Genomic DNA, 19,854 nt, shown 5'->3' on the forward strand with positions numbered 1-19,854 from the left:
CGCCCGCCATTACCGCCTGGCTAATTTTTGTATTTTAGTAGAGACAGGGTTTCACCATGTTAGCCAGGCTGGTCTTGAACTCCTGACCTCAAATGATCCACCAGCCTCAGCCTCCCAAAGTGCTGGGATTACAAGCGTGAGCCACCGCGCCTGGCCTAAAACTGGAACCATTTTTAAAAATAGAGTGCCTCTATTCTTGGAAGGAGTAGGTAACATACTGCCTTAGACCACCAAGTGGGTAAAATAGTTTCAAAGTTCTACACACACCCCAACAGCAAAAAGCTTTCTCATAATCATATAAGTGTAAGTAACAGCTTAGATCAAATCCAGATCTGTCGAAGTCCAAAGCCTCAGTTCTTTTTGTCATAGAACTTTCTCCTAAAGGATATAGATAGCTCTTTATGCTTCTTCTTATGAATATTTTTCTATTAACTACTTTTTTCTTTCCTGGTTTTTAGTGTGACAAGTACAAGACTGGAGTTATTGATGGGCCTGCATGTAACAGCCTTTGTGTTACAGAAACTCTTTACTTTGGAAAATGCTTATCCACCAAGCCCAAGAATCAGGTAGGGACATTATGAGTAAACATTCCAGAATTATAGTGTACTCTAATTTTACCAGAAATTAAAGGCATTATTAAAAGAATTCTTGAACCAAAGCTTTGAGATATTATATGTATTTCAATTTTGTATGCTTTGATTAATTGATTCAACAGACATTTATTTTATTTTAATTTTTTGAGACAGAATCTGTTGTCCAGGCTGGAATACAGTGGTGAGATCTCTGCTCACTGCAAACTCCCAGGCTCAAGTGAGCCTCCTACCTCAGCCTCCCATGTAGCTGGGACTACAGGCTCACGCAACCACACTTGGCTAATTTTTTGTATTTTTGTAGAAAGAGTCCTGCCATGTTGCCCAGGCTGGTCTCGAACTCCTGAGCTCAAGCAATCCACCCACCTTGGCTTCCCAAAGTGCTGGGATTATAGGTGTGAGCCACCGCACCTGGCCAGTCAACAGATATGTGTTAATCTATTTCCAGTATATTCCAGACACTGTTTTGTTTTGTTTTTGTTTTTCTGTCAGCACTTTGATCTTAGACAGATGCTGTTTTAGTTACCAGGAATACAATGGTGATTAAGGCAACCTGGTGCAGTGGCTCACACATGTAATCCCAACACTTTGGGAGGCTGAGATGGGAGGACCACTTGAGCCCAGGAGTTTGAGACCACCCTGGGCAATGTAGTGAGACCCTGTCTCTCCAAAATTAAAAAAATTTTTTAAAAAGCCAGGTGTGGTGGCACACACCCGTAGTTCTAGCTACTCAGGAGGCTGAGGTGGGAAGATTGCTTGAGCCCAGGAGGTTGAGGCTGCAGTGAGCTATGGTCCCACAACTGTGCTCTAGCCTGGGTGACAAAGTGAGACCCTGTCTCAAAAAATAAAAAAAAATACAGACAGCTGGGCCCAGTGGCACATGCCTGTAATCCCAGCACTTCAGGAGGCCAAGGTGGGTGGATTGCTTTAGTCCAGGAGTTTGAGGCCTACCTGAGCAATATAGCAAAACCCTGTCTCTACAAAAAATACAAAAATTAGCTGGGTGGCCAGGCACGGTGGCACACACCTGTAATCCCAGCACTTTGGGAGGCTGAGGTGGTAGGTCACTTGAGGCCAGGAGTTCGAGACCAACCTGAGCAACGTAGCAAAACCCCATCTCTACTAAAAACACAAAAAATTAGCTGGGTGTGGTGGCGCATGCCTGTAATCCCAACTACTCCAGAGGCTGAGGCACAAGAATCACTTGAACCTGGAAGGCGGAGGTTCCAGTGAGCCAAGATCTCACACCACTGCACTCCAGCCTGGACAACAGAGCGAGACTCTCGTCTCAAAAAATATATGTATTAGCTGGGTGTGGTGGCACACACCTATGATCCCAGCTACTCGGGAGGCTGAGGTGGGGTGATCACTTGAGCCCAGGAGGTCAAGGCTGCAGTGAGCCACGTTCATGTCACTGCACTCCAGCCTGGGTGCAGAGTAAGACCCTGTCTCAAAAAAAAGACAAGATTGTTCCCTTATAGACCTTACATGATCCCAGAGGGACAGGAGGCACAGCTGATAAATAAATAAATAAACAAAATAATTATAGAATATGGTGTGTTCTGTGGGAGATACAGAGGGCAAATAGAGAATGCAGTGTTGGGGATGGTGAGAAGTGCTTTAGAGGATGTGATCAGAGAAGACCTTTCTGAAATAATATCTGAACTTATACCTTAATAAAGAATTCATAGGCATGGGCAAAGGACAGGATGAACTAAATCACAAAAGAACTGCAAACAGCTGATGAACATAATGAAAAAAAATTCTACCTTACTTTTCATCAGAGAAATAAGAATAAAACAATAGAATATCTAATTGGGGTAGAATAAAATACAACAAAACATCCAGAGCACTGGAAAATTGCATTTTAATGTTCAACTTATGATTACTAAATTTTCCTGCATAAATATGCATTATTCCTATAGAAATTTAAAATAATTTTTAAGTTGACAATATTAATCATGTTAAAGACAATTTCTAAAACAAAGTCCAACATTTGAGTGTCTCCTGCATGCCGGGCACTGTTTGAGGCACTGAGGGAGACAGATAAAGCCTCTAACCTCGTGTTCTAATGTGAGATGAGACAGATAGTAATAAACTGATAAATAAATAAATATGATAATTTTAGACAGTACAAAAGGCTATGAGGATAAGGAAACAGGATTAGAGGTGACCCGGAGGTGGAAGAGGATCTATTCTAGACAGGGGGTCAGGGAAGGCTTTCTAAATGCAATGTGTGATCTGAGACTTGAATGATGTAAAGGAGCCAGCCACGTGAAGATCTGGGAGAGCACATTCCAGGCAGAGCCAGCAAGTGAAACAGGTCAGGGTAAAGCAGGTCAGGAAGCCAAAATAAGCATGATAGCTTTAGCCTATCACAGAAAGACCAGTGTAGCTGGGACTTTGAGAAACTTGGAGTACATGGTACAAGATCAGGTTGGAGACATAGGCGAGGCCAGCTCAAATGGAACCCAACCGGTCATGCAAAGGACTTTGGACTTTAATTGAAATGGGAATTTATTAGAGGGTTTGGAGCAAGGCAGTGAAATAATGTTTTGTTTGGATTAATATTAATAATATGATCTTTTTTTTTTTTTTAATGTAGAAGAGGGGCAACCTATCCTAGTGGTAAAAACCTCAGCTCTTTTCAGCATGTTACTTCACTTCAGTTTCCCCATCAGTGAAATAAGTATAATGATAGTACCTACCACCTAAGGTTGGTACGAGGATTAAAATAATAGCAAATCAGTAAAAGCCAGGTGTGGTGGCTCATGCCTATAATCCCAGCAACTTGGGAGGCTGAGGCGGGTGAGTCACTTGAGGCTAGCAGTTCAGGACCAGTCTGGGCGATACAGCAAGACCCCATCTCTAAAAAAAAAAAAAAATTTTAATTAGCCAGGTTTGGTGGGACATGCCCATAGTCCTAGCTACTTGGGAGACTGAGGCAGGAAGATTCCTTGAGCTCAGAAGTTTGAGCTGCAATGAGCTATGATTATGCCACTGAACTCCAGCCTGGGTGACAAAGCGAGACCCTGTCTCTAAAATAAATTAGTAGACCATAGGACATAGTTAACACTATGTAATATTAGTTTGATAAATAACTAGATACTTAAATAGTAGTTAATTTTGGGGAAGTGGGATTATGGAAGTAGAATGTTTGGGAACTTTGCTTTTGCCTTACATCCTTCTCATTGGACTTTTTGAAAAATATATTTAGGCATGTATTACTCTTATAATTTAAAAAAATTAGTTTAAGGAAAAAATCTTGAGTATGATTTCAAGTTTGCAGTTCAAAAATAAAGTCACACTTCAACCTCAATGTTTGATGCTTGTTTTGTTTTGTTTAGAGGAGGAGGACCCTAAAAATATAGTGGTATATTTCTTAGTTTTCTACTCAGTATAATACGTAACTTGCCACTCTTTTTTACATAGATGTATTTAGGGATTTGGGATAATCTACCAGGTGTTGTGAAATGTCAAATGGAACAAGCGCTTCATCTTGATTTTGGAACTGAATTGGAACCAAGAAAAGAAATAGTGCTATTTGATAAGCCAACTAGAGGAACTACTGTACAGAAATTTAAAGAAATGGTCTATAGTCTCTTTAAGGTAAGTATATCCATTCACACGTTGCTAGTGTGAAGTGGGACTCTTCAGAGGAATTTGCAGGACCTCATCCTAAGCCATTAAAGTATTGATATTCTTTGACCTCTATCAGGTACTCCATCCTGAGGAAATAATTGTAAGAGGCCGGGCATGGTGGCTCACGCCTGTTATCCCAACACTTTGGGAGGCCAAGGCAGGAGGATCACTTGAGCCCAGGAGTTCAAGTCCAGCCTGGGCAACATAGTAAGACCTCAGCTATATATATGTGTATATATATATAAGCCAGGAGTGGTGGCATGTGCCTGTAGTCCTAACTACTTTGAGAGGCTGAGGTGCGAGGATTGCTTGAGCCTGGGAGGTCAAGGTTGCAGTGAGCCAAGATCTCACCACTGCACTCCAGCCTGGGCGACAAAGTGAGACTCTGTTTCAAAAAAAAAAAAAAAAGAAAAGAAATCTGTATTGGAGAATGTTTACTTTAACATTATTTATGATAGCTAAAACTGTCCAGATATGAGGAGGGAGTTCATTAATCGGAGTGCTGTACAGTTTGACATGAAAATTAATTCAAAAAAGGTGAAATAAAATTAGTATACTCAGAATTGTGGTTATTAGAGGCTGGGAAGGGTACAGAGAGGAGGAGAGGTTGGTTAACAGATTCAAAATTACAGCTAGATAGGCAGAATAAGTTCTAGTGTTCTATAGCACTATAGGGTAGAGAGATTAATAATTTTTGTATATTTTCAAAAAACTAAAAGGATTGTGAATGTTCACAACACAATGATAAATGTTTGAGACATAAATATGCTAATTACCTTGATTTGATCATTACACATTGTATGTGTGTATTGAAATATCACTCTGTATCCCATGAATTGTTTTTCTGGGTGTTCCCACGCACAATACAGATAAGGCACAGGGCCTAGGCTGAGCTGCACATGGGAGTTTACCTCCTCATTCTGTACAGTCAGTGGAAGAACCCAGCTTGGGATAGCACCAGAAGGCCTAGGTTTTGTTTTGGTTTGGTTTTCTGCCTTTTTTTTAAAGACAGTTTTTTTTTTGTTTTGGTTTGGTTTTTGTTGTTTTTTTGGCAAGGTCTTGCTCTCGTGCCCAAGCTGGAGTGTGCAAGTGGCATGATCTCGGCTCATTGCAGCCTCAGCCTCCGGGGTTTAAGCCATCCTCCAGCCTCAGCCTGCCAAGTAGCTGGGATCACAGGCGCACCACCACACCTGGCTAAGGTTTTTTTTTTTTTTAGATGGAGTCTTGCTCTGTTGCCCAGGCTGGAGTGCAATGGCATGGTCTCGGCTCATTGCAACCTTGCCCCCCAGATTCAAGCAATTCTCCTGCTTCAGCCTCCCAAGCAGCTGGGATTACAGGCACCTGCCACCACACTCGGCTAATTTTTGTATTTTTAGTAGAGATGAGATTTCACTCCCATTTTTAGTAGAGATGGGATTTTGGCGAGGCTGGTCTCGAATTCTGACCTCGTGGTGATCCACCCGCCTCAGCCTCCCAAAGTGCTGGGATTACAGGCGTGAGTCACCACACCCAACATTTTTTTTTTTTTTTTTTAAAGCAGAGACAGGGTTTCACCATGTTGCCCAGGCTGGTCTAGAACTCCTGAGCTCAAGCTCTCTGCCCACCTTGGCTTCCCAAAGTGCTGGAATTACAGGCTTGAGCAATTGCGCCCATCAGTATCCCATAAATTTGTAGTTATTACATATCACTAAAACTAATGGGAAAAAAAGCACAGCAGTTCCTCCCATGCAAAAAAAAAAAAAAAAGGTACTCTGCAAATTATTTTTTTTACTTTAGAGAACTACTATTATAAAGATTAAATAGAAATACAAGAAAGTTTTGGAAAAAAAATTTATTTTCATTGCTCTTTTATTTTCACTCAAATTTTTTATTTGGCCATTTTACATGCATTTCAGACTATTTTATCCCAGAGAAACAGGGAAATACTTTTTAACCTTCATTATTATAATACTACTACTTGAACAAAATAATTATTAATGTGATAAAGACAAAATAGGATAAAATAATTAGGCCAGGCATGGTGGCTCATGCCTGTAATCCCAGCACTTTGGGAGGCTGAGGTAGGAGGATCACCTGAGCCCAGGAGTTTGAGACCAGCCTGCACAACATAGTGAGATCCCCATCTCTAAACAAAAGAGAAAATAATTTTTAGTTGACCCTTATTATAACTTTGATGTAAGTACATTACAGTACAATTTTTCAAGTCCACATATGAGGGGGTGGTTTTTTAATGTATGAATGAGGAATAATTACTTTGTTGGTTAACTATCTAAAGGGCCTGAAGGGGACAGGGGAGTTAGAGTGCCATTTCCTAAGAAACAGACAAGTATTCAGTGGGTTTTACTGCAGTTACATAAAGCATGGTTCTAGTTCACTTAGGAAGCATCATAAATATTTGGAGATATAATACATTGTTCTTTTATGGGAATTCAGTACGATTATTTCTAGCATGGTTAATAGTGCCCATAAAGGAACTTAGTATGTTATAGCATGGGAGATATTTTCATTCCTTCTGTATAATTAGCCAAATTCTTGACAGGCAAAATTGGGTGACCAAGGAAACCTCTCTGAACTGGTTAATCTTATCTTGACGGTGGCTGATGGAGACAAAGATGGCCAGGTTTCCTTGGGAGAAGCAAAATCAGCATGGGCACTTCTTCAACTGAATGAATTTCTTCTCATGGTGATACTTCAAGATAAAGAACATACCCCCAAATTAATGGGATTCTGTGGTGACCTGTATGTGATGGAAAGTGTTGAATATACCTCTCTTTATGGAATAAGCCTTCCTTGGGTCATTGAACTTTTTATTCCATCTGGGTTCAGAAGAAGCATGGATCAGCTGTTCACACCATCATGGCCAAGAAAGGCAAAAATAGCCATAGGACTTCTAGAATTTGTGGAAGATGTTTTCCATGGCCCCTATGGAAATTTCCTCATGTGCGATACTAGTGCCAAAAACCTAGGATATAATGATAAGTATGATTTGAAAATGGTGGATATGAGAAAAATTGTGCCAGAGACAAACCTGAAAGAACTTATTAAGGATCGTCACTGTGAGTCTGATTTGGACTGTGTCTATGGCACAGATTGTAGAACTAGCTGTGATCAGAGTACAATGAAGTGTACTTCAGAAGTGATACAACCAAACTTGGCAAAAGCCTGTCAGTTACTCAAAGACTACCTACTGCGTGGTGCTCCAAGTGAAATTCGTGAAGAATTAGAAAAGCAGCTTTATTCTTGTATTGCTCTCAAAGTCACAGCAAATCAAATGGAAATGGAACATTCTTTGATACTAAATAACCTAAAAACATTATTGTGGAAGAAAATTTCCTACACTAATGACTCTTAGTTCATTTGGACATAGTTACAATTTTAAGAAACTTGCCACTTTTAAAGAACAATTTTGAGCATTAAAAAAATGGCTTCAGATTCCTGCCAGTTACACAAAACTCCTTCCCCCAGGCCTGAGAAGCCACCAGTATGCGATTACTGAAGTAATGGCAGGTGTAAGATCAACAGGTCCCCAAGATGTCATTCCTGCCCTTTTAGAAGCCCTGTTACATCTCCGATGTTCATTATTTAACTATTTTGACTGACTTTAAAAACCAATGCTGTGAAAAGCCTCATTCCATAAACATCAACAGTGAGTCATCTGTAGATTTACCTTAGCCAAAATACCAATGCTGGAAACATTGTGTTTGCATTGAAGCTGCTGTTCAACAAGAAAATTTATAAATTTACTAATGTCTTAGCATGGTAAAGTTTGCACATTAACAGAAATTAAGACTGCAAAGCAGGTTAAACTTGCTCCTTTATGAACAGATGTTGGGTTAATAGCATGGTTTATTCTATTAAAGACTTATACACCCATTTTTAACCTCATTCAGCCATCAGCTGTTATGTGTAGCTTCACAATGTTTCAAGTGGCTTACTTCAAGAAATCTTATACTTGACAATACACCAATTTTATTGACTGAAAATGGATGAACTTTCCTAAAGATTCAAAGGGCCCATCTTAGTATTACACAGCTGACTTGAGCCCTTCAAAACTGACATCTTAAGGCCCAATCAAGATCCACATATCCTGACTTTGATCTTTATGCAAGTGGGACTGTAAGTGCAAGACTAAAATAAATTATAGCAGACTTTTAAGAATAACTTTCCATTTTCAAACAGTATATATTCTGTGGGCCAAAGGGCTATTTCTTAAAGAGGCATGTAAATGTATTCATCTAATGTTTTTTTTCCCCATGTAAACTTGATATTCAAGGTTTAATATTTGCTCCTTTCATATTTTCACACATATACTCAGATTTGGCATGTACCTTTCATCATCTCCATAAAATTAAACACCTTTTGGAGAAAAGATCCAGTATTTTCTGCTCAAAGGTTTCACCTACTTAAAGTGGATGTGTTAAAAATCTGTGACCTTCACTGGACAGCTTTCTCTCAAAACTTTCCTTCAACGCCATGGATTAGCACCAGTTTTGTTTACTTTAAGGTACTTTTCCCATTAATCATCTGGTTATAATAAATGGATGGAAGAAATATTTCCCAGTGATGGCTGGTCTGTTGCTTGCCAGATTTTTAAGAGCTGTTCATCATACAACATAAGGGATAATGACTCCTGTCAGGTAAAACAGAAGCCCAAGAAATAATTTTTTCTTAAAAAGTTACGCTTGTTTTCTTGAAGGAAAAAACCTGTCAACTCCTTTGCTTTTATAAAATATTTCAGGGTATTTCCTATAAGGTTCGTAAGAATAAGAGCTTAACACAGAAGTAGTTTCTGTCTGTAAGTTTATTATCTTTATCTGAAAAATCATCATAGAAAATTGTTTGGTTTAGCTCTCAGCAGCCCGCTCCTGAGCTCTGAGGAAGCTTGCCTTCTTTTGAGCTACCCGATCCTTCTTCTGAGCAAGGGACATTTTGGGACGGTTCCACCTACAAAAGATAGGAATATATATTTTTTTAAACCATAACTGAAGAGAATAGAGAATAATTTAAAATTTTAATTTTAATAAAGTTTATTTTAAGAGAATATTCAAGACTTTGCAATCACAAGGAGGCTAAATAATCCAAGTTCAAATACATTTACTTATGTATGATCTTAAGCTAACTTTCCCAAACCCCAACTTCTGTAATGTCCTACTACCACAGGGTCAAAAGTCAAATAGAAGACATGTTAGATCCAGCAATCCCACTTCTAGTTATTTGCCCAAATGTTTTGAAATCAGTTTGTCCAAGAGAGTGGCACTCCCATGTTCACTGCAGCACTATATATTAATAACAACAGATAAATGGATAAAGGAAATGTGGTATACATATACATAATGGAGTATTACTCAGTCTTTAAAAAAGATGGAAATTGTCATTTGCAACATGAATGGAAGTGGAGAATATTGTGCTCAGTGAAGTAAGCCAGGCACAAAAAGACAAATACATCATATTCATATAGAATCTAAAACAATGTAACTCACAGAAGTAGAGAGAAGAATGGTGGTTACAGAGGTTGGTGGGGGTGGTGGGTGCAAAGAATGGGCAGATAGTCAAGTATAAAACCTCCAACTGGAGGAATATGGGTTTTTTTTAGTTCTGTTGCACAGCATGATAATATAGAGTATTGTACGCTTCACAATTAAGAGAATAAATTTCAAATGTTCTTGCCACAAAGTGTTAAGTATTTGAGGTGAATGTTAAATACACTGATTACTACACATTGTATTTGTAGGCCATCACATCACTTTATGCTTACATGTTCATCAAGTATTACTTTCTATTCCATTTAAAGATCAAAACATGAAAGAGCAACAAAAAGCAACTTTTTTGTCAGCCAATAAAAAATGCAGTAACCAGTACTTAGACTGTACTAGGATAGAAAGCCACCTCAGTAGTGTCTGAGGCTAACACATTTCTATCACCACAGTTACTTTTGCAAACCTGGTTCCCTTCGCTTCTGCCACATCATGCAGAGCTAGTGATCGAGTTTGCACAATTACACCAAGTCTGCCCCACGTGGGAACCACTCCCAACCTGTTTTCTTGAAAAGACAAAAAAAAAAAAAAAAAGACGTACCTCTTCTTTTTAACTTCTTTCTTGGGCTTCTTTTCATAGACTGGATTCTCTCGTATAGCAGCGTGAGCTTTCTTATACATCTCCTCCATCTGAAACAAAGGAAAGCAAACAGTACTTGGTTTCATTTCATACGCCCTACTATATTAATGCAACCATAACTTATTTTGTCCTTCTAAGTCAGATTCTCAAAAGGAACTAAACTAAATCAATGTTGGTAAACACTAACTTCTAATAAATTCCCAATTTTTGCCTTGTGCAATGTGAATTATCGCTATTCATACAACTCCATCTTAAGAAAAAAAAAATCAGGTCAGGTGTGGTGGTTCATGCCTGTAATCTCAAGCACTTTGGGAGTCTGAAGTGGGAGGATCACTTGAGCCCAGGAGTTTGAGACCAGCTAAGGCAACACAGTGAGACCTGTCTCCACAAAAAAAACTAATTAGCCAAGTGGCAATTATTAATGGTGGCATGCACCTGTAGTCCCAGCTACAGAACTACACTTGAGTCCAGGAAGTCAAGGCTGCAGTGGCACAATCACAGCTCACTGGACCCCCAGCCTAGGTGACAGAATCAGACCTCATCTCTACCAAAAACTAAAAAAAAAAAAAAAAAAAAAAAAATTACCAGGGCATGGTGATGCACACCTATAACCCCAGCTACCTCGGGAGCCTGAGGTGGGAGGATTGCTTGAGCCCAGAAGTTTGAAGTTGCAATGAGCTATAATTGTGCCATTGCACCCCAACCTGGGCAACAGAACAGAACAAGATCCTGCCTCAAAAAAATAAATAAGAAAAGAAAAAGAAAAATCTGCAGGTACTTCTGAGAAATTCAGCCACACTTCTTGAGTCACTCTAAATCAAATTTTTGTCGGCAGAAATATTGCGCTTCTCATTTTAAAATGCTGTCTGGCCTAGATTCTTTCATTCAAGAACCAGTGCCAAAAGTATCAGTTAAGATGATGAATGTATGTGACCAAGAGTCACAACACTGACATAGCTTAACTGAGACCAAGGACTGGATACAGGCCAACAAGCAAATTCATCTGTCATCCCACAATCCCTAGGCTTTTGTTTTCCATCTTTATTTCACAGGCCTTTTAAAGTAATTCCCAGCATTATGTACCAAGGACCTCTTCTGTCTTTCACTACTACCAATCCCTAGTATCTGGTGGTAACATAAGGCCTCTAGGACCAGAAAGACGTCAGAAATTTTCCTGAAAAGCCAACCGATTAGGTATGTTATTGGGCAATTTTTTGGTTTGTTTTTTGACACAAAGTCTCGCTCTGTTGCCCAGGCTGGAGTGCAGTAGCGCAATCCCAGCTCAGTGCAACCTCCACCTCCAGGATTCCAGCAATTCTTCTGCCTCAGCCACCTGAGTCACTGGGATTACAGGAGTGAGCCACCATGCCCAGCTACTTTTTGTATTTTTAGCAGAGACAGGGTTTCACCATATTGGCAAGGCTGGTCTCGAACTCCTGACCTCAAGTGATCTGCCCGCCTCGGCCTCCCAAGTCCAGGGATTACAGGAGTGAGCTACCATGCCCTGCCAGGGCAATTTTGTTCTAAAACTCAATGGAAAAAAAAAAAAAGCTGCAACTCTCTGAATACCTAATAATTATGGCCCACTACAGACTATGTCATAGTAATCCAGGTCTCTAAAATTATTCATTCAATGTGGAGATGTGATTACTACATGTATTTGCATAAAGATTATTAGTAAACGAAAATAATGCAAAAATGCTCACTGCATTTGAAACCTCAACTACCTATACCCATTTTGAAAGTTAATTTCCCTACCTCTTTTAGCACTCTACTATAGCTGTTCACTAACAAATAACGAATCCATTTGATGACTTCATATATAGTCATTCAACAAATCTAAGCAACCCAGTTCCTTCCAAGACATCAGACAAGTAGACATGTAGATAATGCCATGAATCAGGTAAAGACCACTTCCTGTTGGAGACACATCAGATGTCTGCATAGGATTTCAGCAGGCACACTGAAGGATAGAGGCCACTGTAGATAAAATTAATGAGCCAGCTAGAAAAATACGTTAGCCAAAAAGTAGTCTAGCTGAAGGAAGGCATGTATACAGGAAAGCATTAGGAAGTAAACATCTGAAAGCACAAACTGTGAGTCTGAAAGTTCTGAGCAAGTATGACATGACTACATCAAGATATAGGTTAGGAAGTAAATTTTTCAGGACTAATAGAATCATAATCTAAAAGTAAATGACCTCTTTTCTTTACCAGGATGAAGTCGTAAGTAACAAAGACATATAACGCAGTAAAAATCAACGTGCACCTACATTACTGATAAAAAACTACTCTTCTTTTCCTAACTCAGAACTCAAGCTATGTATTTATTCAGCCTTTACACTGTGTCCAAAGCATAGAAATAACAGAAAGTGATCATTTCCCAACTACAACTCTGTTTTTATCCAAAATAGAAGCTACTACACACTAACAAAAAAGGACTTGGGTCAGGCACAATGGCTCTCATCTGTAAGCCCAGCACTTTGGGACTGGTTCTTGCATACATGACTCCCCTCATTTCTACAACATCATGCAAACCCAGTGATCAAATCTCTTCCTGTGTACATGTCTGAGATAATTGGAAAGCCCAGAATATAGCACACATATGCTACGAAGAGCTTCCCTCCCAGATGGTACCAAATAAGTGAAGTTTATTATCTAGCACCTCCTATCAAACAAAGCAGATTACAACTATGATTACAGGAATGACATCTACAAATACGTAACAGCCAAAGCATAAAAGGTAGCCAAATCTTCATATACTTGAAGTCTCCCACACCTGAGGATCTAAAAGATTACTAAAAGAATGCTGACACGTCTAGCTCAGTACTACCCTGAAACATACCTATATAACAATGTTACCTGCCCCCAAAACAAGTAATAAACCTATTTCTATAAATTAACCAATATAGACATTTTTAGGTAAATGTTTTACCATGTCTGGAGTTACACTGTTCTTTATGTATTGAGAGAACTGTTTCTTGTAAGCATCTTCATCTTCTTCCATTAAGTAGCGCATATAATCTGCAACATTCTGGCCCATGATGTGCTTCCGGTGTACTTCTGCATTAAATTCCTTGCTTTCAGAATCATAACCGGGGAATCGTTTGGTACTAAAATAAAGTTATTCATATTTTAATATAGACTCACTTAACTTAGTTTACTAGTAAGAATTTACTTCAGTAGCTGCCATCAGTCCCGTCTTGAAACAATTATCGCATCATATGCAACCAAAGGACCAACTACTGACTGCTCAGTTAGTGGGATATCATCATTCAGCAGCTCATCTCTGAATTCCAGGACAGAAATGAAATTCATGCTACAAACACCTTTAAAAGCCATTACCAAGGCTTTCTACCATGCAAAATTAGTTATCCAGCACATTAGCACAGGAAGGAGTTTCAAAACTTATACTCTAAATCCTTTAATTTTCAGTGGGTATATGGGAATAAGTAAGTGATTTGTCCAAGATCACAGTTAATGAAATTGTCAAGTGAGAATGCTCTTGGTGTACTTGCAACTAACTCCCCCCACCCACCTCCACATCATAAATGCAAAATTTCAGTTGGGCTGTATTTTAGGCTTACCAAAAATTACTATTTCTTGGTTAAATCACCAAATACTAAAATATTCCTAAGAAGTTAATAAATCAAGATGCACAGACTCAACAATAAAAAATACCATTAAACCAATAGAACTACAAATTAACCTACTTAACTTCCCAAAATGGCCTACAATCTTATTCCTAGTTGCAGGTTTAGATATCTCTCATAAGCCTTTTCCTCAAACTCCTTATCAAATTCTAGGATCCACCTTTTTGCATAATTCAGCAAATCATTTTTATTGTGATTGAAAAAAAAAGTACATGGAGAAAGAGGATGGAGTTGCTCATTGCTAATAAAAATTAAGTCATATGCAAAAGGTAGTGGTTTCAATCCCATCTCTTTAACTGGCCCGAAAAACCTGGACAAATAACTCTGAGCCTCTGACTCTTAATTTATAAAATGGGCTATAATTCCCTCCTGCCCTACCAGGTATCTCCTGCATGGTACCTAGGCATACAGGAGGCATTCAATGATAGCTACTTTAATTCAGTTATCCCCACAACCCAACTAGTTAAAAACAGGGAAGTACCAGAATCCAGGCACCAAGATCTTAAATAGTATTCTTACCTGTGAGGGATAGACAAGCCTCCATCCACAGCTCCCTTCAGGGCGCCAAAAACTTTATTGCCAGTGGTAGTTCTGGCAAGGCCTGCATCCAAATAGCAGGTAAAGGCACCTGGCTGACCATCAATGCTTTCCACATTGTATTCATCGCCAGTTACCTCCACTTGGCCTTCATAGATCTTGTCCATGCCAAACCTATTGAGAAGCTATTAAAGAAACCAACGTAAATGCTGGTTTGAATTATTCAAGCTGTTCTAAAATTAAAATAGCTTATGTCATAACCGTAAGGACCACTGACATCTGGAAAAGAAAATTTCCTTCCACACCCACCCCTTTCACCAGATCCACTTGGTCATGAATTTTTAAATGCTATAAAAAGAATCTTAAAACATTCAATTTCACCTGAAACAATTTTGTTTTATGACTTCTGCATTTTTGCTACATGTCCACACTTGACTTATGCAGCAATCAATGAAAATGCATAAATTTGATTCTTACACTTACTCAGGGAGGTTATCTCCACATCCAGTATATTTGCTTAGAATAATTCATCAACTAAATATTTTGATGCCATAACATGTAATTTAACTTAATCTGGAGTAAAATTTTAAGGGTAAAATCCTGGACAAAAGGAGCATCATTCGTGGCTCAGACCAACTACATTATGTTAACCTGAGCCACTCCTCTGCTGGTACACAGTCGCCTAGGTATGGTTCCACAAGTAGTGCCTTTAAACCAAATTGTCCTCATGACAATGTCCTCTCCATTCAAACGTTGTTTATAACCAATGATGTGAGTTGTGTCATCAACCTTGATGCACATGCTTAACAATTCCATTGCAAAACCAGGTCAAAAACTGAGATAATAAAAACAAGGCAAAATCCCATCTTCATCTGCTAGCAAAATAAGAGCATATGTAGCAAACACTGCCAACCAGATGGAAAAATGTTTAGAACAAAAATCAATCTTCCTATCAATGACCACTCTCCAAAACACTAAGATTCTTTTTTTTTTTTTTTGAGACGGAGTTTTGCTCCTGGAGTGCAATGGCGTGATCTCAGCTCACTGCAACCTCTGCCTTCTGGGTTCAAGTGAGTCTCCTGCCTCAGCCTCCCAAGTAGTTGGGACTACCAGCACACACACACACCATCATGCCCAGCTTTTTTTTTTTTTTTCCTATTTTTTTTAGTAGAGACAGGGCTTCACCATGCTGGCCAGGCTAGTCAAACTCCTAACCTCAAGTGACCCACCGTTCTCGGCCTCCCAAAGTGCTGGGATTATAGGCTTGAGCTACTGCGCCCAGTCAAGATTCTCCAGTTTTAATGTGCATATAAATCACTTGGTACATACTATCAAAATACAGATTCCAGAGGGTCTAGAGTGGAGTTCCCACAAGTCTGCATTTTTAATATTTGCCAACATCCAGAATGTATACCTAAGTAGCAAGTAGTCACTAGCTACAAGTAGATTTTCTTTTTTTTTTTTTTCTGAGACGGAGTCTCGCTCTGTTACCCAGGCTGCAGTGGCCGGATCTCAGCTCACTGCAAGCTCCACCTCCCGGGTTTACGCCATTCTCCTGCCTCAGCCTCCTGAGTAGCTGGGTCTACAGGTGCCCACCACCATGCCGGGCTAGTTTTTTCTATTTTTTTTTAGTAGAGATGGGGTTTCACCATGTTAGTCAGGATGGCCTCGATCTCCTGACCTCGTGATCCGCCCATCTCGGCCTCCCAAAGTGCTGGGATTACAGGCTTGAGCCACCGTGCCCAGCCAAGTAGATTTTCAAATACAAGTTTATATACTGCTGGAACTCAACAGCCGCAGGTTGCTAGTGGCAAAACCACTGGACAGCAAATTACAGATTTGTGTCATTGCAGAAAAGTTTATTGGGAAGAGCTGACCTAGATAGATCCATAAACAGGGCAGAAAACTGGAAGCAGGCACTCTCCTGAAGCACAACTGAAGCTATCTTATCCATTTACAGACATCTTACAGAAAACTCTCCAAGCAATGAGCCGCAAACTACATCAATTAAAGTCATCTTGTACATACCCTGCGGGCCAGCAGCAGGCCAGTACAATATGCTGCAGCATAGTTTGTCAGGCCAACCTTCACACCATATTTTGGCAGTTCGTGTGCATATGCTGCGCAGACTATCATATCCCCCTCTATACGGGCATAAGCAATCTATAGTAAGAGAAAAACTAGGTTAGTAATCTGTTGCTTTCACTCTCTCATTACATCTTAATGATTTCTTTTCAAAGGAATAAAAAAAACATTGATGGACATAAATGTGCATCACTTACAATGCTTAAGACTCTTAGCTGGGTTACTAGTAAATTAGAGGTACTTAAAAAGTCAAAGAGGAATATCCAAATATTTCAATCATCTTTTGAACTAAACATAACTAAATTCGGCAAAGTCTCAGGAACCTAATGTTTAGTCATCTGAACTTGGGTACGGAGGAAGACAATGCCTTCACAATCAACAAATTATTGGCCCAGAACACAGGTGTGCCTACCTGCTACAAAATATCAATAACTGTTAACTCTCAGAATTTCTCCTAGTTGTAAAAGCCCAGGATTCTAGCTTTCAGAGTCCAGTGAGAGTGCTCCTGGTACAAGAGCAAACTGACACTTCCTAAAGGTCTTTCATGCGGGAGCCACCTTTGTATATTTTATTAAAACCTATTTCAAAGAATAAGCAGAACAAGCTTAAAGCCCTATTTAACTCGCAACTACCTCTTCAGTGGTTAAGTGGCATACAAGGCCATATAGGAAAAATAAGGACAAACCCTATTCTTCTACTGGAATTGGGATGGGCAAGAACTTCTTACTTGCTTCTAATCTCCCCATCCCACACATATAAAACAAATCAGTCTCTTGCTCTGTCGCCTAGGTTGGAGGGCAGTGGTGTGATCTCACTTCACTGCAGCCTCAACCTCAGGGCTCAAACAATCCTTCCACTGAGTGGCTGGGACTACAGGCGCGCCCCACCATGCCCAGCTAATTTTCTTACATTTTTTGTGAAGACAAACTCTCACTATATTGCCCAGGCTGGTCTGAAACTCCTGGGCTCAAGCAATCTTTCCAAAGTGCTGGGATTACAGGCATGAGCCACCGCGCCCAACCAAGAGCATTTTTTAAAGCACCAATTTCCCAGGCTCCAATTCTAGACTTACTAAAAGGAAAAGAAATTATTCACTGAATGCTTTTGGAGGTGCTAGACAGCCCTTCTAACACACACACGATGTGCTTTGCTTCCCAAGCACAATTTCTCTAGCATTAAAAAAAAAAGGGGGGGAATGTCTAGAATATAACTTACCTGACAGATGATATCTCTGTTTGTTACACGAACTATCATCCTGTATTTGGGTGTGTTGTATTTATTTTTATCCTGTATCACCAAGCGTTTCCGAGCATAGTAATCAGTTTTACCCTCTGAGAAAGAAAAAAGTAATTTTAGAAAGGATATTCCACTGCATCTGCAAAGCAGATTAATATTGTAAACACAAAAAGGTGACAGTACCTCGTCGTCTTCTAAATTTCACTTGGTATCTCTTAAAGTAGGCCTTATTCTTAACAACTTTAACAAACCCCTTAAAGAAAAAAGGATGTTATTAAAACTTTGATAATGTCTTAGCCTATGATACTTTTGACATGAATTAACCATGTAACAAAATAACACTTTTGACATGAATTAACCATGTAACAAAATAACACTCGAACTTCAAGAGCAAAAACAGTCACTTGCAGAATCCCATGTTTCACAAGCAACTAGGGTTCAAGAATGTTTTTCCTCTACTTTCCATGTCACAGACTGATAGTTTTATAAAACACAATAAAAACGAATCATTAGAGAAATATGGAATAAACATACAAAATGCAGATCCAAATTATTACATTTAAAAGTATAAAATTATTGTTACATTGCTTTCAAAAGGTTTTAAACGCTCTCAATTTCCGTACTTCTTTCTTCGAGGACCAGCACCAGCAACTGTGCCAAACTTTTGCGAAGCACTGCTCTAGACAGCAGTCAGTGGCGCCAAACGTCAGTCTGTTCGGAACACGCTGTGTCCCACTTCGAAAATCTAGCCTCAAATAACAACTACATACCTCTCTCGCTTCCCACGTACGTTTTTCAAAAGCCTAAATTACCTGCCACAAAGCTTAACTGGGTAAGAGCACATTCAGCAATAATTCCCCACTAAAACAGCACTGTTCCCCATCAGCTAAAGCAACATTTCATCCCACCCTTGGGGCCCTACCCCAATAATTAATAACTCATCCAACGACGGCCTCCAGAGGAAGAGGCAGGAGGCACGTATTCCACGTTAAAGGAGTTTCCGGGGCCCAGGAACACCTCCGCCTCCAAGCTCCACTGACAATTTTGGCTTAAAAGCCACTTGCTTGGCCCACCAGCACAAGCTTCCTAAAAGACTCGCCGGCTCCGACATTCTCCCGGAAAAGCTACGAAGTACTCGGTACTCGGAGCTCGAGCGGGGCCCGAGGACCTGCAGCCCCCCTCCATTCCGGCGTTCTCCAGCTAGGCTGAGGCCGACTGCTTGCGACCTCTCACGCCAGGCCGCTTGCCAGGGCCCCCTCACACTAGACGGCAGTATCCCCACTCAGGCCATCTAAACTCACCCTTCTCCCCAATCCGCAGTCCAAGCTCTCGCTACCCTTCTTCGCCAACCCCTCCCCCCAAGTTCGCGCACCGGGCGGCAGCCATTTAAGGCCACGCTGGGAGCTGCACCTCGACCTAGTCACAGCCGGCAATCTAATGCCATCCGGCCCCTGCGACGCGCGACACCGGCCCTAGACTGGCGTACGGGCAAGAAAAGGGAACCTCCGTGTATCTAGAGCCCCGAGACCGAGGCATAAACTCACCATCCTGCGGAACAGAGACCGGCGTCCCCGGCTGGACAGAGACCTGCAGGCCCAGCGGCGCTAGAGGGGGGTAAAAGGGCCACAGCCCCTGCGCAGGCGCAGTATGTAGCGCAGGCAGTCACGCCAGTGACGTGTGGAAGAGAGAAGGCGTCGGCCACAAAGCGTTTTACGTTCCGCCCCCTGCTGGCAGGAGGGTGAATGCCTGCACAAGCTGTCAAGGTTCCAACGCTCGGGGTATCTCACAGGATCCGTGCGGTGAGGAGGAGCAGGGAGGATTAGTGGAGCCTTTCGCTTTCTTTGCTACAGCGTTGTTTTGTTTTGTTTTGTTTTGTTTTGTTTTGTTTTGTTTTGTTTTGTTCTGTTTTGTTCTGTTTTGTTTTGTTCATAACAAACGTATTTTGCTTTTCTAAGCAGGAAAAAAAAATTAAATAGGGCAAGTTTGCTTGGGAGCCCT

General features: G+C 40.4%; 2 protein-coding genes, 2 non-coding genes and 1 pseudogene across 5 annotated transcripts in view; 1 reads left to right on the forward strand and 4 right to left on the reverse strand.

The window, feature by feature from the left end:
- The window catches only part of DIPK1A (divergent protein kinase domain 1A), a 119,957-nt gene extending 111,172 nt beyond the window's left edge, over positions 1 to 8,785 (forward strand). Inside the window, exons 3-5 of the mRNA XM_007977943.3 lie at positions 459 to 566; positions 4,023 to 4,199; positions 6,772 to 8,785. Of these exons, the coding sequence (XP_007976134.2) occupies positions 459 to 566; positions 4,023 to 4,199; positions 6,772 to 7,584 (1,098 nt within the window). The 3' untranslated portion in view covers positions 7,585 to 8,785. The remainder of the gene's footprint in view (positions 1 to 458; positions 567 to 4,022; positions 4,200 to 6,771) is intronic.
- On the reverse strand, positions 5,077 to 5,199 carry LOC119626474 (small nucleolar RNA SNORA51; annotated as a pseudogene).
- Positions 8,786 to 9,015: 230 nt separating the features above from the next.
- RPL5 (ribosomal protein L5) lies at positions 9,016 to 19,531 on the reverse strand. Of its 2 annotated transcripts, none has more exons than XM_007977944.3 (8): positions 19,401 to 19,531; positions 18,040 to 18,109; positions 17,836 to 17,951; positions 16,564 to 16,698; positions 14,518 to 14,720; positions 13,281 to 13,458; positions 10,308 to 10,396; positions 9,016 to 9,176 (listed from the first exon to the last, which is right to left on the reverse strand). In XM_007977944.3, the coding sequence occupies exons 1-8, from the start codon at positions 19,401 to 19,403 to the stop codon at positions 9,077 to 9,079; spliced, it is 894 nt and encodes a 297-aa protein (XP_007976135.1). In that variant the 5' UTR covers positions 19,404 to 19,531; the 3' UTR covers positions 9,016 to 9,076. The 2 variants fall into 2 exon arrangements, with proteins under 2 accessions (XP_007976135.1, XP_072864675.1); XM_073008574.1 differs by having other exon boundaries at positions 10,308 to 10,392; positions 13,280 to 13,458; positions 19,401 to 19,508.
- Positions 10,095 to 10,225, reverse strand: LOC119626435 (small nucleolar RNA SNORA66). Its single transcript, XR_005242590.1, has one exon. It is a non-coding gene; the product is annotated as a small nucleolar RNA SNORA66 (small nucleolar RNA).
- LOC119626426 (small nucleolar RNA SNORD21) lies at positions 13,531 to 13,625 on the reverse strand. Its single transcript, XR_005242587.1, has one exon. It is a non-coding gene; the product is annotated as a small nucleolar RNA SNORD21 (small nucleolar RNA).
- Positions 19,532 to 19,854: the final 323 nt, after the last annotated feature.

This window comes from Chlorocebus sabaeus, chromosome 20, assembly GCF_047675955.1.
Source record: "Chlorocebus sabaeus isolate Y175 chromosome 20, mChlSab1.0.hap1, whole genome shotgun sequence".
NCBI classification, from domain to species: Eukaryota; Metazoa; Chordata; class Mammalia; order Primates; family Cercopithecidae; genus Chlorocebus; species Chlorocebus sabaeus.